Source organism: Trachemys scripta, chromosome 5 (assembly GCF_013100865.1).
Source record: "Trachemys scripta elegans isolate TJP31775 chromosome 5, CAS_Tse_1.0, whole genome shotgun sequence".
Classification (NCBI taxonomy): Eukaryota; Metazoa; Chordata; order Testudines; family Emydidae; genus Trachemys; species Trachemys scripta.
Genome location: NC_048302.1, coordinates 91,098,170 through 91,122,213, shown reverse-complemented (window position 1 = coordinate 91,122,213; position 24,044 = coordinate 91,098,170). Strand labels below are relative to the sequence as shown.

At 41.3% G+C, this 24,044-nt stretch overlaps 1 protein-coding gene across 1 annotated transcript in view; it reads left to right on the top strand.

Annotated features, from left to right (window-relative positions):
- The first annotated feature begins 381 nt into the window (after positions 1-381).
- Positions 382-24,044, top strand: part of NIPAL1 (NIPA like domain containing 1) — a 38,653-nt gene continuing 14,990 nt past the window's right edge. Inside the window, exons 1-4 of the mRNA XM_034772955.1 lie at positions 382-483; positions 13,748-14,014; positions 15,248-15,304; positions 16,785-16,875. Of these exons, the coding sequence (XP_034628846.1) occupies positions 438-483; positions 13,748-14,014; positions 15,248-15,304; positions 16,785-16,875 (461 nt within the window). The 5' untranslated portion in view covers positions 382-437. The remainder of the gene's footprint in view (positions 484-13,747; positions 14,015-15,247; positions 15,305-16,784; positions 16,876-24,044) is intronic.

Here is a 24,044-nt window from a genome sequence, read left to right as displayed (position 1 = left end):
CGTTGGAAACCTGCCCATTGCTGATAGAGGGGGCCGTGTGAGGAACTCAGGTCAGGTAAGAACATCCCGCTCAAGCTGGGGCATGGGACCAAACTGTGTGTCCACCTCGGGACCCCTCCCAAACAACCCACGCTCCCGCCTGAGCGGGGAAAGGCGCCAGCATTTGCCCCTCTCCTCCTACAACCCTGCGGTGACGGGAAGTTGCCCTCAGTGCAAGCTCCCCTTTGCCCTGGATTCCTCACGGTCCCGTCACTGTGACACCACAATGAGGCCGGCAGGGGCAGGGTGCTGGCGCCGGCCCCGGTCGCAGCCTCCGCACCTGAGCTGGGAGTGGCTGAGGGAGGTGGGGGGCGGTTGCCGGTGCAGCGCCGGGCGGGGCGGCCGGGATGAGGCTGTGAGGAGACGCTGCGCCCAGCACTCGGTGAGAGCCCAGCGGCATGGGGGAGCCCGTGATGGTACCAGCCCGGGAGCCCTGCCGCGCAGGTCAGTCACACCCGCCCGGGGGCTGTAGCTTGGGAGCGGGGCGCAGTGAAGGGCCGAGAGGGGCTGGGGTGTCTCTGGCTGGTGGCCCGGGGAGGAGGGCGCGCCCGGGTGGCACTGGCCTGAGGGAGGGCAGAGGGGCGCCCTGAGCGGGCAGATGGCTGGGGAGACGGCGGGCGGGCGGGCTGTCTCGGGAGAGAGCAGCCTGTGGGGAGGCGATGGGGAGAAGAGCGCGGACAGCCAGGAAGAGGCGCTGCTGCGCGGAGTGGGGCCCGCCCTGGGATCTGTATCTCCACAGCAGTAGCGTACTGATGCTGGTGCGACTTTCCCGGGAGCCGATCAGCCAGCAAAAGTAGTGGGGCGGATTGAGAAAGATCCTGCCTCTACATTCAGTAAGCAAGGCATACCACTATAAACACTCTCAGTGATACAGTCTGTGCCCACGGGAGTTACTGGTGCAAAAACTGTGCGTGGAGAAATCAAGAGTAGCTAATTTGAGGCTTACCTCTCAGCTGTTTTTGCAGTAGTCACATAATTTAAACAAGTATCAGAGGGGTAGCCGTGTTAGTCTGAATCTGTAAAAAGCAACAGAGGGTCCTGTGGCACCTTTGAGACTAACAGAAGTATTGGGAGCATAAGCTTTAGTGGGTAAGAACCTCACTTCTTGCATCTGAAGAAGTGAGGTTCTTACCCATGAAAGCTTATGCTCCCAATACTTCTGTTAGTCTCAAAGGTGCCACAGGACCCTCTGTTGCTTTTTACATAATTTAAATAGATTCTCCTCAATGTACACACACACACACACACCAGTAGTTAGCACAGAGAGAGAAGTAGTTAGCACCCTAGGTCTCTGATCCTGAGTGGGACTTTTGGTTGCTGCTGCAATACAATCATAAATACATTAAAGTGAAGTTCTTCCCTAGAAGATGACTGTAAGAATGTCACTTTCACAAATCTGCTCTCTGTGTATTAAAGCACCAAGAGGGTGACATTGTCTATTGGCTCAGTTGACATGAGATTGGGTGAAAGTAGCCACTGATAACAGTACAATTTCTACAAATATGGAACATATAATTTTATTTAATATCTTAGGGCCTGATCTTACTATCCTTGGACCAAACTCCCAAAACTTCTGGAGGAGAGAATTATTTTACTGAACTAAAATATACTTAATAGGCTCTGCTGTATTGGGCAGTAACTTAGTATCTGGATAAAGCTGACCAAGTCAAGGGTATTCTGCTCCTTTCTCATCTCACCCTTGAGGTTGCCATTTAAAAAAAACGTATAAAAGTTAGCCCATTACAAGATGGCAACATCAGTGTTTCATTATATCAGAGCTGCAGGTGTTTAGTAACTAGTATGGAGAGAAGGATCTTGTACTGATACTGCCATAGAATGTTAGGCCACACCATCTCTGAGGGAAAGTTGGAACTATTTTTGGAAGCTCTTTAAAATTTCCAGGTTGGGCTTTGTACTCTTCATAAATACTACAGTATTTCAGTCTTATTCCCTGAACAAATGTTTTTTTTAAACTGGCTTTTTAGCTTCAACTTTTCTTCCTATTAAAAAAAGAGTAGTTCTATTTGCCTTGCAATGTGCAAATATTATAAATCCTCCACACACACACCTTTTTTTTTTTTTTTTTTACATAAAACAAGATGGTAAAGGAAGGAGTTGCATCACTTTTCTTGATCAAAGCTCAAGTAATGTTGAGTGGTTCCAACTGAATTGTGTCAACCAAAGTGAAAATTGCCAGAATTCATGGCCCTTGTCACTAAGGGAGAAATAAAATGGGGGGGAAAGCAGAAAGATGACTTCACAGAGGATCCATCTCACCAAAGGCTGAACTGTGTAAGAATACTAATTTGAGGGTCCTGTGATATCTGCACAGTGAAATGAGTGAGGACTTGTGCTGTGAAAAGCTTAGATGGATTTCTTTGCATATTTGAAGGTGACCTGTAAAGTTGCAGGAGAAGAGGGAAATTGGGTTTGTACCCTACTTTTTCCATGATGTGTAAAAAGAGGCTTGCAAGATGTGTAGCAATGATTTAAAAATAATAAAACAACCTTAAAAGTATCAGAAATGCCAATCCATACTTCTCTTCTTTTAGGAGAACATATTGGATGACCTAGGGGTATGACTACACTAGAGCTGGAAGGCGTGAATTTGATCTCGAGGAGATATACCTAGGCTCACTGTGATCAAGCTAATATGCCAAAAACCGAGCACAGCTGAAGTAGTATCTGCAGCAGGAGGAGCTCGCTGCCCTGAGTTCATACCTATCTGAGATGCTAGGCGTGTACTTGGGGTGGCTAGCCTCACCCACCACTCATGCCACTGCAGCTGCACTCAATGGGCTTAAATTGCAGCAGTTTCAGGTTGGACATTAGAAAAAGCATCCTAAATGTATGTAATTTAAGCACTGGAACAAAATACCTAAAGAGGTTGTGGAAATCTGTCTTTGAAGGTTTTTAAGAATAGGTTAGCCAAACATCTGGCAGGGATGGTCTAGAGAATATTTAGTGTCTTAGTCCTGCCTCAATGCAGGGGCCTGGATTAGATGAGCGATGGAGGTTCCTTCCAGTCCTACATTTCTATGATTCTATGCAGTTACACAGTTTTACAACTTGTCAAATCTGTAAGACCAGACAATAGAAAACCAGACACTACTACGTAGAAAGAACATGTTAGGGTCAGGGTAACAGTAATAAAGTAGGAGAAGACGTATTTGAATGGGAGTAGAACACTGGGGAGGGAAGGGAAAAGAGGACAAGATTAGTGGAATGGAGGTCTGGCATTTTTTAACTATTAGATACATTTGGATTTAAAAAAATGTTGAAAAAGTATGGGGTCTACAGTGATAAGATATTCTTTGTTTGGTTGCTAACTCAGGCCTTGGCTACACTTACCCGCTAGTTCGACGGCTGGAAATCGAACTTCTGGGTTCGACTTATCGCGTCTAGTCTGGACGCGATAAGTCGAACCCGGAAGTGCTCGCCGTCGACTGCGGTACTCCAGCTCGCCGAGAGGAGTACCGCGGAGTCGACGGGGGAGCCTGCCTGCCGCGTGTGGACCAAGGTAAGTTCGAACTAATTCGAACTAAGGTACTTCGAACTTCAGCTACGTTATTCACGTAGCTGAAATTGCGTACCTTAGTTCGAATTAGGGGGGTAGTGTAGACCAAGCCTCAGACAGGTTCAAATACCACTGTTCTATTCTTGGGCATAAGCTCACTCTTCCATTTATGTAAAATCATGTGCTTGGTGATCATTGCAGCCCTCAAGAACCAGATTCTTTCTGGTGGAGTTAAACACAGGTTAGCAGGTAAATAACCTGGGATATGATTTTCAATTGAGGTTTGGCTGCTGAAGCCAAGCACCATTTTATTTTTTGTGGCTGCCTCTTTCCACAGCTTTCTGACAGTTGAAAAGTTGTCTAGCATATGCATCAGGGTTCCTCTTTCTTTTTACAGTGCCAGCAAAGATCAGAGGATAAAGTCTTTCTTGTGCAACCTCTGTGGCATCCAGTACATTTTGAATAAAAATCTTTTGCTGTGTCAAGCATAGCTGGAGATTCACACAGACATTTTTAATATGTGGAATAAAAAGTGAGAAATAGTACAGAAAGATTTTTTTTTTAAATGCCTCAGTTCTTCAAACGATTGCATATATCCATTATGTGTGCATGTCTCATGGAGCAGTGCTGGAGAGTTTCCCCAGCAATACCTATAGGGTCGCTATGCCAGCACCCTAATATTCCTGGTGTTCTGAGCCAAGGGAATAAAAGGGCAGAGCTGTTCTGCCCATCCTTCAGTTCCTTCTTACCATCAGTGGTCAGAGCATGCTGTGAGGTCACTCCTTCTGTGACTATACCATTACAGTTTGTTGTTGCTAGTACTACTTAGAAAGAAAAGGAGGTCCAAGGACCCAAAATGAATAAAACTTTCTTCCTACCTTCCTATTGTTCTGACTGTCAGTAATCAGTGGACTTCAGGCTCTGCCCAGCAGGGGAGCCTATCCCAAAGTCCCTTGGTTTCAAACCCTGCTCCAGGTGTCACAGGCTGATGCCTGTGAGTGACCCTCACTCCCACTGCTTGAAGTGGCTGGGTGAGGGTCACGTCATGCATAAGTGTTTGATTTGTAGGGGCTTCAAGACAAGAACTAAGGAGCAAAACGAAGAACACTTCAGGTACATCTTCAAGGAGGTTTGGTATCAGAACCCCCTCAGTCAGTTAGAGTTCCTCTTCCTCCATAAGGCTACAACCTGTGAAGAAACTGATTGGCCTCTTGGTAGAGTCCTCACTGAGCATTCAGATAGTGCTTTGCTGAGGCCATCACATGTGATGTACATGTTGGCTTCCACACTGGGGCCTGCTGTACTGACAGCAATTTCAGGTCTGGTAGCATTTCCATTGTGCCTGCTGCCAACTCAGAGACCAATGGTAACTATTCCAACTCAGTGCATGGTACTGATAGCCAAGAACTCCCTGATGTTGGTGCCAGTACTGCAATAAGTCACAGTCCTAATCTCTGATGATGACACTCTATACCATTCCACTTGGGCCTTTGGAGTAATCCTACTCCTTCTCAGAGTTTGATGTGGGTGTGATGCTGGCAGACCAGGTGCCAGTTCATGCCAAGGCCACTAGGCCTCATCTGAACACTGGCCAATACATAGCTGGAAACCAGTCTGACTCACCTGTGTGTTAGTATTATTAAAATAAGCATTAGATTTATAAAAATAGGTTTGGTATTTACAAAATGCTTGTAGGATGCTGCATATATTCATCTTACTTAATATATGTACCCAGGTCATAAGATTATATTAAGTGTTAGAGGTTTACAATGCAAATGGTATAACTTTCCAAACAGGAAAGCAGCATTAATTAATGTAAAGACTGGCTTTCTAGAGAAGGTGTTAGGCCTTGCACACAAAAAGGTTCATTGAAGTGAAATGAGATATTGTGAAACAAAGAACACTTTGTTGATTGCTCCCCCCACAACCATGTAAAAGACATGTATGAGGACTCATCCCATCATCTTGAACTCTGCGAGGAGGGAATAAAAATCCCTGTCAAGAAGAAACTGGGTCTCTATACTGCTTGGACTTGGAGTGGGCAAGGTTTTTAAGTATAAGTAAAGGATCCCCAGCTGCTTAGCCGGAGTTAGCCCTAAAGGACATATAGCAGGATAAGGGTGTCTGAGATCCATTTTGGACCTTTGAATCTTGAACAAGGACATGAAGCAGCTATGGTTCTGTATGGTTTCCCTCACAACTGTTATCCCTTTGTTAGATCCGGGGAGATTGGAATGTTGCCCTCGACTTGAGGGATGTGTATTTCCATGTGATGATCCACCTAAGCCACAGAACCTTCCTAAAGTTTGTTGGACAACGAGACCATTTCCAGCTGACAGTTCTACTCTCTGGCCTATCATCCACACAGAGGGTTTTTTCCAATTGTGTGGCAGCCCACTTCTGCCACTGGTACACGCTTGGTGATGTGGGGTCACTCCCGTCAGCAGATGGAGGAAATTATCCAAACATGGTCTATTTACATGCTTAGGACTGGAGGCGAACAAAGAGAAATTGATCTTTGCACCCCATAGAGAAAATAATTTATTGGGGCAGTCCTGAATTCAACCTTAACCAGGGCTTTTCTAGTGCTACCAAGGTTACTATCTATACAAGGCCTCTGTGCTTCCTTCAAGGGACATCCCCAAACCTCAGTGAAGAACTGCCTCAGGATCCTGGGGCATATGGCAGTGTGCACTTACGGGACTCCTTGTCTGTATGCCAGGCTGCATCCCAGAGGGTTATGGATGTGGCTCAAGTTGGTGTAGCCCCTCAGGTACATCACCTGGACAGACTAGTATGTATCCAAGACATACATCCCTGAATTAGTGGATGAACCAAGACAGTGTTTGCAGGTGGGATCCCCTTCTCCCCACCCTTTCCCTCATGACTTTGGTAGCAGAGGCTTCAGTCATGGAGTGGGAAGTGTATCTGAGAGATCTGCAAGCTCAAGTCTTGTCCACTCAGGAGGCTGGGCTGTATATAAACATTTTAGAGTTACAGGCAATCACCACAGTGCACCATCAGTTTCTGTCTCATGTGCAGGGCAGAACTATCTGGGTACTTCCTGGATACCAACAGGACAGCAATGTTCTGTGCCAACAAGTTGGGGAGAGAGCAGTGGTGCCAGCAGGCAGTCAGGCTTTGGCACTTCTGCATCTGGAATTCCCTGACTCTCATCAGACCTACTGGTAGTTCAAAATTGATTAGTGGACCTGCTGAGCAGGTTGCTCAGCTTGGATCATGAACGGTGTCTCAACATGGCTATTCAAAGATCAGTACTTCAAGTAGGGCGGAGCCCCAAGAGTGGACTTATTTGCAAACCTGTTAGAATAGGAAATACCCTCTTTTCTATTCTAGGGCAGCCATAACCCCAAATCCATCTTGGAAACGTTTCTCTTCCTCTGAGATAGGAGCCTGCTCTATGCCTACCATTCAGCGTTGCTGATTCCCAAGAGCATTTTTAAGCTGAAGCAAGAGGAAGGCAAAATGATATTAATTGCACCAGCATGGGCAAGGCAGCCATAGTTAGGCCACACCCTAAATTTCTCTCCAAAGTAGCATCAGATTTCCACCTCAACCAGTCAGTATATTACCAGTCTTCTGTCCAAAGCCACATGGTTATAAAGATTAACAAAAGCTCCACACTTTGGATGTTCACTGAGCCACTGGCCAGTTATCTAGATAGAATAGCCCTTTTGGGTCATTTCACAGCTGCTTGTCTCCTAAGTAGAAAGAATGATAGGGAATCCTGGAACAGCACAATGACTATCCATGTGGATCACCAGCAGTAATGTCATGTGCTTACAATATGAAGGGCATCGCACCTCCTGAAAAGCACTCTGTACTTTCAGCCATTGTACTTTCAGCCATAGCACACTCAGCCACCACAGTGTTTGTGAGATATGTCCCTGTTGTGAACATCTGCAGAGTGGCACTATGGTCTTCAGTGTATGCTTGTGCTAAACATTATGCGTTTACCACCGCATCAAGAGAAGAAGCAACTGTAGGGAAAGCAGTCCTGTAGTCCCTCTTCTGATGAGACTCCTAGCCCCACTTCTATTGGAAACTGCTTGGGAGCCATCTGCTGTGATGGACATATGCAATCACTCGAAGAATTAAAAATGGTTACTCACCTCTCCATAATTCTTTTCTTTGAGATGAGTTGCATATATCCATTACATGACCCACCCACCTTCTCCAATGCATCAGAGTCTTTCATCTAAGAGTCTGATAGGAAGGTACTGAGGGATGGGCAAAGTGGCTCTGCCCCTTTCTACCTTCAGGTTTGATAACAAGGGACACCAACGCACAGGCATAGCCGCCCCTATGGGTACTGCTAGGGAAAACTCTCTGGCACCAGTGCACAAGACATGCACACATGTAGTGTAATGGACAAATGCAACACATTCCTAGGAACAACAGTTGAGAGGTGAGAAACCATTTCTTCTTCAACTTTGTTCCACTTTTTTTTCCTGCCCTCATTGGTGCTTTTGTAGTAGTTTTAACAGTTTCCTACTTTGATTTGACCAGCTTGGATGTGCAGTGCTTACTGAGGCTGTGCTTCCCTTTACTGATAAAGAATGCCACTTCTGCTGATTGATATCAACCCACAGACTCTATTAAAAATGTTCTGACTTTTTTTACCTCCCAGCTGATTACTGTCTTTTTTTTTTTCTTAATTCAAAATAAAGAGCATTCTTTTTCAATGGCTTTTACTTTTTTCCATACAGCGTGTTCAAAGCTGTGGATCAAAATCCAGACAGCAAAAGGACCTGCCCAGCAGCCTTTGTTGGTTAGATACTGTATGTAGTTGTGAAACTGAATATTAAGAACCCAATCCTGAAAACCAGTGGTTTTCAACTTTTTTTCATTTGTGGACCACTAAAAATTTTTGAATGGAAGTGTGGACCCCTTTGGAAATCTTAGACATAGTCTGCAGACTCCCAGGGGTCTGTGAACCACAGGTTGAAAAACACTGTTGTAAACACTAATACTCAATGCTCAACTTTACATGTGAGTGCCCACATGTGTAAGCGTCTATAGGATTGGGATCTAAATTTGTATTCACTTCTCACAATGGCACTAAACCTTTAGTCTTGCATTGTTTTATGATTAAGTCATCACTTTCAACTTAACTAATATAAACATTACCTGTATCTGAATAAACAGATATTGGCAGTATACCTGACCTGTACAAAGTACAATAAACAATTGTATGTGGCAGTTAGCAGTCCATTTCCTGTATGTACAGGAAAAGGGTTGAAGAATGGATGAAAGGATAGAGGAATAGGAAAAGAAACTTTTGTATGTGAGCAAATGAGGCCCCTCTCCTGAGTTATCTACCTCTTTCTCACCTTACAGGGATTTTTAAAGTTTTATTAAAAAAAAGTATCTATCCTGTTATTTTCACTTAGTCTATTTCTACATTTGTTGTTTTTTAAACTTGTTTTTTTTTTAAATCATGTTAATATCAGCACAAGTAAGTCATGTTATAATTAGCTCTAGCAAGCAATCTTACAAGCTGTAACATTCTTTTCCAATGGCTGAATTTTGATTTGTTGCCTGTAAGATGATGGAATATATTTTGTTTCTTTCCAAATTTCCTCTCTTACTTGTGATGTTATTCTAGTTTGATTTCCTTTTCCCATTTAGGCAAGTTAGGCATCAAACTGGTCATGTAAATCTAAAATCCTGTTTTTTGAACATAGGATTGTTAAATAACATTAATAAGGCTATTTTAATATGTTTAAACTCTACCAGCTTCTAAACAACAAGCAAATCTGATATACAAACTTCTGTTCAATCAATTTTAAAATTAAATAGTTAAATCCATAGACTTTCAGGTTGGTTGGCTTAAAAGAAAAAAAAAAAATCCTGATCTAGCCCAATTTGATGTTATGGTTCAAAAGGAGGGAAATGCTATTAATGATTCATAGTTTAAGGACAGAAGGGACCATTAGACCATCTAGTCTGGACTGTACATCACAGGGCATTAAATTTCACTCAATCAACCAGTATTGAGCCTGAAGGCTTGTTTGGCTAAAGTATAGCATATATTAGGTTAAAGCATATCTTCCAGAAAGGCATTCAGTCTTGATTAGAAGACATCAAGAGATGTATAATCCACCACTTACTTCCCTTGGTAGTTTGTTCCAATAGTTAATCATCCTCACCACTAAAAATTTGTGCCAAATTTCTTTTTTTAATTTGTCTGGCTTCATCTTCCAGCCATTGATTTTTGTTGTGTCTTTCTCTTCTAGATTAAAGTGACCTTTAGTACCCAGTATTTTCTCCCCATGTAGGTACTTATCGACTATAATCAACTCATTTCTCAACCTTCTTTATGGTAAACAGAACAGAATGAGCTCTTTAAGTCTCTCCTAGTAAGGCATATTGAATCATTTGGGTGGTTCTTTTCTACACCATCTCTAATTTTTCAACCTCCTTTTTAAAACGTGGACACCAGGGCCTAGATCCATAGAAGGACTTAAGCCAGGGGTCAGCAACCTTTCAGAAGTGGTAAGCTGAATCTTCATTTATTCACTCTAATTTAAGGTTTCGCGTGCCAGTAATACATTTTAACGTTTTTAAAAGATCTCTTTCTATAAGTGTATAATATATAACTAAACTACTGTTGTACGTAAAGTAAACAAGGTTTTTTAAATGTTTAAGATGCTTCATTTAAAATTAAATTAAAATGCAGAGCCCCCCGGACTGGTGGACCCAGGCAGTGTGAGTGCCATTGAAAATCAGGACCCAGGCAGTGCGAATGCCCAGGACCCAGGCAGTGTGAGTGCCATTGAAAATCAGCTCATGTGCCGCCTTCGGCACATGTGCCATAGGTTGCCTACCCCTGACTTAAGCTGAGTGTCGCAGCACTTAACTTTTAGACACTTAAAAAAATCACAGGAACAACACGGCAATTCACAAAGCCTGAATGAAGCAGGCAGTCTCCCTATAAGTGAAGGGGGAGCGGCTTGTGCTACCACACTGAAAATAGCTGCGTAAACATTACAGTTTGGACTCTGAAGCCTACCCTTCTCCCTAGAAGGGATTTGAACAGGGATCTGCCTGTTTTTAGCTTTCCTTATCAATTTTCTGCACTTCATAAATTCTAATTTATATTGATTGCTACCTATTTCTCTTTTTCACCACTTGTTATATCTTGGTTTTTTATTTCTAATTGCTGCCTTCACTTTGCCACTGAATCTGGATGGGCTTTTAGCCAAAGTTGTTCTCTCTTCATTATGGAATTGTGGCTTTTGGCATCTAATAAACTCTTCTTAAAGAACCCCCAATTTTTATCACATTTTTCTGTCTAATTTTTTTCTCACAATCAGTTTTGCTCATAATTTTCTTCAGCTTTGGGAAAGTAGCCAACTGATAAAATGACATAAATGAATACAATAACAATTGTGCTTTCTTCATCTAATTTAAAAGTTGAGAAGTGGGGAATAAATTGCTTAATTTCATTAAATCATAGTAAATTTTAGGTCTCTTACAAATTAAGCAAAAAGTGTTTCATTATAAACAGTCTAGCATTAATTTAAAGAGAAATGAATTAGCTAGATAACAGCTACTACACATTAGAATTTTATAATAGGATGAGCAAAAGTAATTTTCCATAATTTTGTATGAAAAATAAGGATCCATCAGCATAAAAATATCTCTGTTCTTTTAAAGAGGGATCTGCTAATGATACGCTCTCCTAGTTTAACATCTGCTGGAAGTTTTCAGCAGACTGGAAAATGATTAGTTCCTTGCCAGTATTGAACTATAGTGGATGTTTTTGTTTTTGGTCCTAGAAATGATTCACTGTTTGACATCAGCAAAGCAAAAGTAATATTTCTGTCTTGTATTTGATTTCTGAATGGTCAATAACAGATCAAATTTGAATTCTAATATAGCACTTACGTTAGGTGCACACTAATGTATGATCTTGACAAAGACGATCTGAAAAAAGTACCTTTCTAAAACAATATATAAAGCAAGCAGCTTCTAGGGTGACCAAGAGCACTGAAATAGAGCATGTGATGCTCTTGAGCTTGTGTAGTACTGCTGATTCTTAAACCTGCGCAACTGTGGCTGATGCCAGTTTGAAAAGTAGGATTAACAGTTTGAACTAACTTGAGGCTAGTAGGTCAGGTAGTAAATGCTTAAACATTCATTAATATTACATGATTAGCTGAAATCTGAGAGCAATAAGATAACTTAAGGATGAAGTGGCAGCTTAACTCAGAAATTCTTTACTGTTGTCATGAGCTTTAAGTCAAAGCTTGATGCCTGTATTTATTTGTGAGGAGGCATATTGGTGGCAAATGCATATGGCTACTTTTTAAATGTCCAGTAGTGGGGACATTAAAGGAACTAGATGCTATTCAGAGGCCCATTTTAATGAATGTAAAATACTCCTTAAAAGAAGCTTATCAGTTGGATCTGGTAAGATTACTCCATTTGTCTGACTTTTTCCCCTTCAGTTTAATCTTCCTCCTTCCCACTGCCAGCATTAGATCACTAGCTGTGGGTAAAAGAATAGTGATGCATACTGTCACTGAGTCACTAAGAAATCATTTTTGATTTATATAGTAGAACTTCTTTTTGCACACATTTTTAAACTTAGATCAGAAATCATAACTGCCTTGATATTAATATCTATCTTCACAATTGCTCGCTGGCACATACTGTGATTCCAACTTCCCTTCATACACTTTATGATCTTACAAACTCAACAAAGGTTTGATTTGATAAATGAAAGACATTTTTCATGGTAGTCATTGAGAAGGAATAGTTTTGTAGGGATCCTCCTACACTGACCTAAGTGACTTAATATATTTTGAATGATTAAAAGTTCATTGTTAGATGGTATGAAAGTTGTTCATGGGTGGGAAACTAAAGAATCAACTGAAAACTGATACAGATAGATGTCATTCTGTTTGGGTAGGGAGTTCTTTTGACAATGGTATATTTCTTTTGAGCCTCTGCTAAAAAGAGAGTTTACTGTCCATTTATAGGTGCTTATACTATGTGCCTTTGTACCTAAACAGGGGTGTAGATATTGCTTCAGAATGGGGAGTAACCTGAGACACCCTTCAGTAAGGCCAACACTTATTAAAATTAGCAATTACACTTGATTACAGGTCAGGAGAGATCATCTGAACATCCACTCAGTGACGGTTCAAATAGGGATTTTTCTTTAATGGATCACAGACACTGTGCATCCTTAACATGTTCAGAGTTTTGTCTCATTATTTCACATTATCCAAAGTACCCAGTGGATGTCAATATTGCTTCTAACAAATACAGCTTGCTGTAAATGAACTGTATTTGGCATTCCAAAAATCTTTAAATCTTTAACAAATAAAATGGACTTAGCATCATTGTAAAAAGACAAAGTTATGGACCATGTGTGATTAGTACCTCTCCTTCCATCACTCTGCCACTCCCCGCCGCTCCCGCCCAAAATCCTGACCATTTGTAATTTTTCTTGTGGCTCTTGTTCCATACATTTACTTGGGAAAAAAAATAATAAAAAACCCCACCCCAAAATAAACTGGTGTTAAATTACCAGAAAACAAAATTAAAAAAACAGGGCTATCATTTCAGTCCTGTAGGGTATGTTTACACTGCAATTAGACACCCGTGGCTGGCCCCTGCCATCTGACTTGGGCTCACAGGACTAGGGCTAACAGGCTATTTAATTGAGGTGCAGACAGTCCGGCTCAGACTGCAGCTCTGGCTCTGGGATCCTCCCACCTCGCAGGGTCCTAGAGCCCTGACTGCAGCCCAAGCCTGAATGTCTATAGCACAGTTACACAACTCCTTAGCCTGAATCAGCTGGCATAGGCCAGATGCAGGTTTTTAATTGCAGTGTAGACATACCTGTAGTAGTTACCTGTGGAGTCGTCCTTACACCACCTGCTGGAGAACGTGATTGGCCAGCAACCTCCAGCCCTCCCCCATTCTTTTCCTAAGGGTGGAGCAAGTCAAGCTTCAATTAAACTTTTGTTAGTGGCCTGTTAGTGCCGAATCACCAGGTCACAATTTATTACAATTACTTTTATATATAAAATACCAATATGAGGACTAGATGGTTTTCTAAATGCTGGGTATCATGCTTTCTACATTTGTTTTTGTCGTGCATCTTACAGAGGAAAAGTCTTTTTTTTTTTTCCCCCTCACTCTGTTCCCCAGGTGCTGTTCTTTCTTTGGTTTGCCGTGACTCTTATGAAGCATGGTGCCAGATCATCAATGTGTCAGAAACACAGGCCCCTTTCTTTACCTATCCAGTCAACCATTCCAATGAAACAAACCTGAGTGTTTCCACATCTGCGGGAAGCAAATATAGGCTCTATGTGGGTGTGGCCCTGGCAATAAGTTCCAGTATTTTTGTTGGCTCCAGCTTTATACTGAAAAAGAAGGGCCTTCTGCAACTGGCTGACAAGGGAGTCACCAGAGCTGGTAAGAAATGTTTACTTGCTTATCTTTGACAGAAAGAATCAATCTATTTTTTTTATCATAAACCAGCAAGTTCAAGGTTAAAGCCAACTGATGTTTTCAGTAGTTGACTACAGGTAATACTGGATTTAAGAACCTTTAGGGGGATGCAGATGGCAGTGGGTTTTATGTGTATCCAAGGTATTTCTAATGCATCCACCACAATAATATCTAGGCGCCAGATAAAAAGTTCTTTCTCTGCCCCACTCCCAAAAAAGATTTTTGCTGTTTCTTCCCTTTCAGTATGAGTGAGGGAAACACTTGAGTTATGATAATACAGTTATAAAAGTAGGTGTTTGAATACATGCCTAACTTGTGGATTTGCAGGATGTGGAATTAGAGCAGTCTGAAGAGAACTGAACTCTAGTTTTGTAAATTAAGAGCTATCAGGACAAGTCACTTCAAAATGAATATTAATAAAAACTTACTAGCTAACTTGCTGGCAATATTTTTAACAACTGTGTAGTACAGGAATTATCTCTACAGTAAGAGTGAGTTGGCCCATCAAAGTCAATAGGAATAGAATTAGACTAGTTTGAAGTGCTTTTGAAAATCTCACCATGCTGGTATTAGAATTATCACTTAAATCCTTTTTTGAAGGTTTTGAGTTTGTTTTGGTTTGCTATTTTTCTTTTGTTTGCAATGTTTCCTGCAAAATATAATACCCTACCATTCTGGATGTTCTCAGTATTTGAGGAAAAATGGATTTCCCAATATATAACTTGTTTGTATTTTGGATGAAAAAGCTTTGGATAGCTGTATCAACTTTACTTTTTATGTAAAAAAACAAGTTTTATGGAACTTTAAGCATGTTCCAGATGCATCTTGGTATAGATAGCTATGTAGGCTCTGATGTAGCAAATAACTTAACCATATGCTTTACTTTAAGCATATGAGTAATCCTAATTAATGAAGTCTTATTATCCCTTCATGCGTCTACTGAAAGTTCATGTTCAAGATACAGGACTTGAAATAATAGAATTTAATATTAAACAATTATATTTTTAAAAATAACTCAAAATTAGGTGTAGCTGACTCTCTCAATATCCCCTACAGACTGAGCATTGCACATGCAAATTTAACTATTTAAATTTGAATAAGTTTTATAATCTGTAGAATTTGAAATATTTATTACAAATCTGAATTTTGAAGCATCATTTTAACTTTTTTTTCTAATATTAAAAATTATTTTTTCAGGACAGGGTGGATATTCTTACTTGAAGGAATGGCTCTGGTGGGCAGGATTACTTTCAAGTGAGTTACAATAAAAATGTTTCTACCTTTCTCTTGTAAACTACATCTAAAACAGAGCAATGTGTGTAACTTTAAAAGGGGTGTGTGGCAGGGAGGACTAAGTCCGGAGGCCCCTGCTAAAGGCGTCATGCCCTGCATCACCCTGCCCCAGAATAGAGCAGTGAGAAATCCTCCAGGCAGCCTAGAGTGGCTGCAGAAGAGTGGCCAATCAGAGGAGCTGCTGCAGCAACCAATAAGGGGCCAGAAGGGCCCTATATAAGACAAGCAGCAGAGAAGTTCACTTCTCCACTGAGGAGTGAAGACTGGGTGACTGACTGGCTGGCTGGCTGAACAGAGCAGCAGTACTGTGGATAGCTCACTGTGGAGAGCTCACAGCAGACAGGACTGAAGCCCAGGGAAGGTTTTTGAAGACTGTGTTCCTGGCTTGTGGGAAGAGCAGCAGGACCAGCGGAAGGTCAGTGCAGGCAGGCTGAAGCCCAGGGGGACTGAGCACAGTACCTGGCCAGGTCAGCAAGGATACCGAGATGGGCTCTGCTGGTCTGGTTGAAGACTGAGCCCAGGGAGGCCTGCTGAAACACCACCAGCTGCCTAAGAGCTGTGATCCCATATCAGGGCTGTGATAAGAACTCAGGACTGTGTACTCCAGGGGCGGGACAGTGTGCGCAGCTTGGCTGGAAGGCTGAGCTGCTGAAGACCAGCCGAGAGAACCAGTAGCTGGGGGGATGCTTATGTAAGACCAAAAAAAGAAAAAGCAGGCTTACACGTAACAGAAAGAAAGAGGGCCATCAACAAGAGGTGGATGCCCCCTGTGAAAAGGACAGTGATTGCAGGTATAGTAGCCAGAGAAAAGGGGCGCCCACAAGAGGTGCGTGCTGACCCTGTTACAGGGTGTTGAAATTTTTAATAAAAAGACTTCAAGGGAAAAAAGACCACCTTTTTCCCCTGCCAAAGACCTCTATGTCAAATTTCATTCTGGTACCCAGGATTCCCCAGCTTCATGAAGTACTCTTTTTGCTTTCCAAATCTCTTTTGCATCTTGAGGAATAAAGAGTTTTCTTTAGTGATAGTTGAGGTAACTTTGAGGCTTGTTTGACTTTTGTTCTCTTCCCTGCTGCCCCCAATTCTGTTAAACAAACGTAGGAATGCAAACTGGAATTGCATGGAAAGAGGAAAATAGCAGTACGTGGAAAAGCTCTCCTCCCTGCTACCATTACTGTTACATTTTAATATACCAATACAGTACTTTGAAAATTGTTCCTGTGTGTGCATTAACTCTGTAATATCTTTATTTTGGTTATATCCAGCAATAATTGGTAGATATATATAATTTTGAATACATTTGGACATTAGTGTAGATAATAAGAAATATTATTTTACTACCTACCTTTCTTGTTAAACATGTTATCTTCTGTCTAGTGCCCATCATCTTAACACTTCTAACAGTTTTTTTTTCCCTGTACTAATATTGTTTCTTTTCTAGTGGGAGTAGGGGAGGCTGCCAACTTTGCTGCCTATGCCTTTGCGCCTGCAACCTTGGTTACCCCATTGGGTGCACTGAGTGTTCTTATAAGGTTAGTATGAGTCGAAAGCAGCCACTGAGCAGTGAGTCTCTTTACTATATGAGAAAATACTGTTTTTATTGCACAAGGAGTAGTTTTAAAAGAAAACTGTATGGCAAATCCAGGTCAAAATTTGGCTCATAAATTACAAGGCCAGAAGGGACCATTGGGATCATCTAGTCCAGTGGTTCTCAAACTTTTTTTTGCAGACCACTTGAAAATTGCTAAGGGTCTTGGCGGACCACTTAATAATCTTTCCAAATGTTGTTTGTACTGTTAGCTAACTATTGAAAAGTGTCATGGATAAAAGCACTATATTAAAAAAACTTAATTACTGTTTTTTTATTCTACAAATAAAAGCACACAACTCCTATTTTAATATCAGTAGTCTTACCTTTCTAATGCGATGGATGTGCTTTCTCTCCCCTGCCGCAGCAGCCCCTGAGCTGGGGCTGGGAAGGAGGGGGAGGTCTCTCCCCGGCAGTTGCAGCCCTAGAGCTGGGGAAAGTCACCTCTTTCTCTGGCCGCTGCAGCTCTGCATGTCCCAAATTCCCCCCCATCCCCTTTTCTCACCCCATTGCCCCTCCCACCTACCCCCTCTTCCCGCCAAGGCCACCATGTCACCTTATATGTGTGTCTTTTCCAGGGTCCAGGCACCTAATTAGTGGAGCCGTGCAGGCGTGACTCGACTAATTAGGTGGCCCTTCATTCTCTCACATGCAGCCGCCCAGGTGTGCACCTTAGAGGGAACTATCCACAGACCACCCGAATGGAGCTTGCGGACCACTGGTGGTCCACATACCACAGTTTGAGAACCTCTGACTAGTCTGACTTCCTCTATAACACAGGCCATAGCACTCCTCCCGTATATTTCCTAGAGCATGTTTTTTAGAAAAAACATCCAGTCTTGATTTTAAAATTGTCAGTGATGAAGAGTCCACCATGACTCTTGGTAAATTGTTCCAATGATTAATTACTCTCACTATTAAAAATGTACACCTTATTTCCAGTCTGAATTTGTCTAGCTTCAACTTCCAGCCATGGGATTGTGCTATCTATACCTTTCTTTGCTAGATTGAAGAGCCTGTTATTAAATATTTATTCCCAGATACGTACTTATAGAGGATTAATCATGTCACCCCTGAGTCTTCTCTTTGTTAAACTAAATAGATTGAGCTCTCTGAGTCTGTCACTATAAGGCCCACTGTAATCAATCTCATGGTTCTTCTCAGAACCCTTGCTTTTCCCCTTTGTCTTCTGATAGAAATGATCCCTTTGTTTAACTGAATTTACCTTGAGTGGGGGAGAGAGAATAACAACTTTTTTTTTAAACAAAATAGATTTGTGCTTACCTATTGGCTTTCCAGCATCTGATAAACAATATTTCCAAATCACTACACATTAGTGGTGTTAATAATGCTAGTACATATTGGTGGGAACACTGTTAGGTTTTTGTTTCTCCACCCCAATTGTTTAATAATTATTTAATAACTGAAATGCTTTAAATATGTTTCTCCCTATTTTTTAGTTTTGACAAATAATAAATTTATTTAAAAATGAAATGTAAGATCTGTCACTTCAAAATGTATTTCTAAAACTTTTTCCTTTTCATGGTGGGGTTATTTTTTATTAAAGTAATATGCTCCTGTAGTTCCTTATCAAATCAGCTTAGGCAATGGAAAAAAGGGAAATTGGAGCTTTTTATTATGTTCATTAAAATTCATGTCTTTTCCATATGAAGAAATAAATAACTCCCAATTACTTAAGCAAATACATAATCAAGGCTGTCCTTAGAGCACAGGAGATACTGATTGCAATTATGACAAATTCTCCCCCATCTGGTGGTGGCATCTTCATGGCATTTAGTGGCAAGGGCCAGAATTGGCCTATTGTCTTTAAATTTAGCTGAACACCTTTTAAATTCCTGAAGATATAGGATTATAAACAAGTTTTCAGTTAAAAGGCTGTAAATTCACTATTAAGAATAATTAAGCAGGATTGGTGTCTGCCCCAGGTGGATGCACAGAAGAGTCCAGTGGCAAGAGAAATCATTTCAGTGCAAACTTAACATGTAGTTTGCACTGGAAATGTCATGTGCACCCAAGTGATTCAGTAGATTGTTTTACTAACTTTCAGAGACTATATTTGTGAGGTCTCCAGAGCAGAATTTAAGGCTAGTTATCAGTGATCTAGAAGAAAATACAAAATCACTGCTGATAAGGAATGCACAAAGATTGATGGAGTAGTAAATAATGATGACAGGGCAGTCATACAGAGCAATCTGGATCTATCGATAAGCTTGGTACAAACAGAATGTGCTTTAATACAGCCAAATGCAAGATCATACCTCTAGGAACAAAGAATGCAGGCCATACCTACAGAATGGGGAACTGAATCCTGGAAAGCAATGACTCTGAAAAAGATTTAGGTATCTTAGGCCATGTCTACACTACAGATGTCTGATAGCATCGCTACATCACTCAGCGGTGTGATCTCAGACCAACATAGCTGTGCCGGCAGAAGTCCCTAATATAAACACAGCTATATTGGCAAAGCTGTACTGTTACCTGTATAGTTTGTTTTGCTCAAGTGTAGAGGAGAAATATGCTTTTACTATATCAGAACAAAGCGCAGCTTTACCAGAATACCTTCATCCACATTAGGAGCACTTTGACAACATAAAATATAAAGAGCTAGTGCAATCCCAGTATGTGAAAACAAAGAAGTAATGAGTAGGGATGTGGCATTGGTAGACCAATACTAGAATACTGCATACAGTTCATATGTCCATGATTTAAAAGAGGTGAAAAAATTAGAGGGTGCTAAAAAGAGCCACAAAAATAATCTGAGAGCTGGAGAAAATGTGTTACAGTGAGAGGCTTAGAGCTCAATCTTTTTAGCTTATTCAAAGAAACTTGAGAGGTGAAAAAGAGAGAAGGAAAGAAGAAATGGGACTGTTAAACACTGAGGACAGGGTGGATATTAAAGATAATCTAGGTCTGACCAACACCTAAATGAATACCTTGCTTCGGCTTTTAAATAAGGGTAATGAGGAGCTGGGGGCAATGGCAGGATGGTTAATGGGAACAGGGATATAGGGGAAAAAATGCTCTGGAAAACTACAGGCCCATTAATATGATCTCAGTTGTATGCAAAGGTCTCAGAACAAATTTTGAAAGATTAATTAAAGACATAGAGGTAAACAGTAATTGGGATGAAATACAACATGGTTTTACAAAAGTTAGATCGTGCCAGACCAATCTGATCTTTCTTTGAGAAGATAACGCATTTTTTAGTCAAAGGAAATGCAGTAGATCTAATCTACCTGCATTTCAGTAAAACATTTAATACAGTTCCACAGGGAAAATTATTAGTGAAATTGGAGAAGTTGGGGATTAATACTGAGAATCAAAAGTTGGATAAAGAACTGGTTAAAGGAGAGACTACAACAGGTCATGCTGAAAAGTGAACTTTCTGGCTGGAGGGAAGCTACTAGTGGAATTCCTCAAGGATCAGTGTTGGGGCCCACTATTATTTAACATTTTCATGAATGACCTTGATACAAAAAGTGGGAATGTGCTAATAAAATTTACAGATGACATGAAGTTGGGAGATAATGCCAGTATGGAGGAGGACTGCAATATCATACAAGAAGATTTTGATAACCTTGAAAACTGGAGAATTAGAAGTGGGATGAAGTTTAATTAGTGCAAAGTTCAAGGTTGTGCACTTATGGACTAACAACAAGAATTGTTGCTATAAACGGGATATATCAGTTGGAAGCAATAGAGGAGAAGAAAGAGCTAGGTGTATTGGTCGATCACAGGATGACTGTGAGCCGCCAATGTGATGTGGCCATGAAAAAGACTAATACAGTTTTAAGCTTTATTAGGCAAACTATTTCCAGTAGAGATAGGAACATGTTATTACCATTATACAAGGCACTGGTGAGACCTCATCTGGAATACTGTGTGCAATTCTGTTTTCCCCTGTTTAAAAAAGATTAATTCAAACTGGAACAGATGCAGAGAAGGGCTTCTTAGAAGATCAGAGGAATAGAGTACTTCTTCACACAGTGCACAGTCAACCTGTGGAACTCTTTGCCAGAGGATGTTGTGAAGGCCAAGAATATAACAGGGTTAAAAAAAAAACCAACTAGATAAATTCCTGGAGGATCGGTCCATCAATGGCTATTAACTAGGATGGGCAGGGATGGTGTCCCTAGCCTCAGTTTACCAGAAGCTGGGAATGGGCAACAAGGGATAGATCACTTGATGATTACCTGTTCTGTTCATTCCCTCTGAATTGGCATTGGCCACTGTCAGAAGACAGGCTCCTGGGCTAGATGGACCTTTGGTCTGACCCAGTATGGCCATTCTTATGAAAATCTCCCATACAAAAACAACAAGGAGTCTGGTGGCACCTTAAAGACTAACAGATTTATTTGGGCATAAGCTTTCATGAGTAAAAACACGATGCATCCGAAGAAGTGAGGTTTTTACTCACGAAAGCTTATGCCCAAATAAATCTGTTAGTCTTTAAGGTGCCACCAGACTCCTTGTTGTTTTTGTAGATACAGACTAACACGGCTACCCCCTGATACTTGATCCCGTACAAAGGGAGACTTAATGAGCTTGGCTTGTTTAGCCTAACAAAACAAAGGCTGAGGGGAGATATGGTTGCTCTTTATAAATACATCAGTGGGATGAACACCCAGGAGGGAGAAGAGCTATTTCAGTTAAGGGCCAATGTTGGCACAAGAAGAAATGGATATAAGGTGGCCGTCAATAATTTTAGGCTTGAAATTAGACAAAGGTTACCATGAGAGAAATGAAGTTCTGAAACAGCCTTCCAAGTGCAGTAGTAAAGGCAAAAAAAAAAAATGTTTCAAGACTGAGATTGATAAGTTTATGGAGGGGGTGGTATGATGAGGTTGCCTACAATGTCATATGGCCCGTATGTGACCGCTATTAGGACTATCTCCAATGGCCAGAGATGGGATACTAAATGGGGAGGGCTCTGAGTTACTACAGAGAATTCTTTCCCATGTCTCTGGTTGATGGGTCTCTCCCACATGCTCAGGATCACCATATTTGGGGTTGGGAAGGAATTTCCCCCCAAGTCAGATTGACAAAGCTCATAGGGCTTTTTTGCCTTCCTCTGCACCATGGGAAACAGGTCATTTGCTGGTTTGAACTAGAATAAATGGTGGATTGTCTGTAATTTAAGTCCTAAATCAAGATTTGAGGACTTGAATAATTCAGCCAGAGGTTATGGGTTTATTACAGGAGTGGGTAGGTGAAGTTCTGTGGCCTGCAATGTGCAAGACGTCAGACTAGATTATCATGATGGTCCCTTTTGGTCTTAGTCTATGAGACTTGATTACAGGGAGAAAATATTGGTTACTAAAGGGCTCTTTAATTGATCAAAGAAAGGCATAACAAAAACCAATGGCTCAAAGTTAAAGCCAAACAAATTAAAATTAGAAATAAGTCACAAATTACACTGCTCTACAGCCAAAATGCTTCTGAAATAAATGTAGTCAAACTTTACTAATTCTGGGTCACTGAGAACAAAAATGATACTTAAAATTGTTGATTGGCTCTAGTTTTCAAGATATGCTATTGGGTCAGTATATACGACCCTTGACTTGGGAATGGCGGAGGATAAGTGAGTTATAAAGGGAAGGGATCTCAATTTAAACCAGAAATGACTAAAATACATCTTTGACTGGATCTATGAATAAATCTATGACTGGGTTTCAACAGTACTTGCTTTTTAGGTAAAACAATTATGATGCAATCTGAAGCTGGTATTGCGTCATACATGATATGAATTGCATCATGTTATTCCTAGAAGTCATGGATGATGCAATCATAATGAAGCTTACATCACTCTGCTGAACAAATTGCCCTATATCAGCTCTAGAAATCATACAGTGTCATGTTCACTTATTTGTCAGTGTTTGATTTTGCAAAGGGACACATTTCTGTTTAGCCAAAGTGAGCAGAGATGCCTCCTACTTGTGTGAACAGTGCAGATAACTTCTGCTATGTTTGTGGTGAAGTGACTTTTGCATCACAAAAGCGCAGTATAACCACGATGGTTAAGAAAGCCTATCACCTTTATTTTGGCTGCAAAATTGGAGATCAGGACAAGAGGTGGGCCCCACACATATGCTGCAACACTTGTCCAACAAATCTTCGCCAGTGGTTGAACAGGAAAAGGAAGTCGATGCCTTTTGCAGTGCCAATGATTTGGAGAGAGCCAACAGATCATACCAGCAATTGTTACTTCTGCATGGTGCCTCCAGTTGGGAAAGGTGTGTCAAAGAAGAAAAAGTGGACTGTGCATTATCCAAACATTCCATCAGCTATACGCCCAGTACCCCACAGAGAAGGACTGCCGGTTCCTGATGCACCAGAATCATTCTCACTTGAGTCAGACGAGGAAGAGGATGAAACTTCTGGTCCTGAACCATCAATGTCACAGGACCCACATTTTCTCCCATCCTCCTCCTCTGAACCACACTTCATAACACAAGGTGAACTGAATGACCTTGTCAGGGATTTGGAACTACCCAAGAGTAAGGCAGAGCTGTTGGGCTCCAGACTACAGCAGTGGAATCTCCTGGCAGGTGATGTTAGGGTTTCCATGTTCCGTGACCGTCAAAAGGATCTTGTCCCATTCTTCTTCATGGAAGGTGATCTTGTAGCCTGCAACAACATCGATGGTGTGATGGCAGCCCTCACATCGTTCACGATCCGGATGAGTGGAGACTGTTCATTGATTCATCGAAGACGAGTCTTAAAGCTGTTTTACTGCATAATGGCAATGTTTTGCCATCAATTCCAATTGGTCATGCAGTCCATATGAAGGAAAACTATGACAACATGAAACAACTTTTGAGGTGCATAAACTATGACCAACATCGGTGGCAGCTTTGTGGTGATTTGAAGGTTGTTGCTCTCTTGCTTGGTCTGCAGACTGGATACACAAAGTACTGCTGTTTTCTCTTGCACGACTATCCCATTCGCAGAGAAAACAGCAGTACTTTGTGTATCCAGTCTGCAGACCAAGCAAGAGAGCAACAACCTTCAAATCACCACAAAGCTGCCACCGATGTTGGTCATAGTTTATGCACCTCAAAAGTTGTTTCATGTTGTCATAGGTTTCCTTCA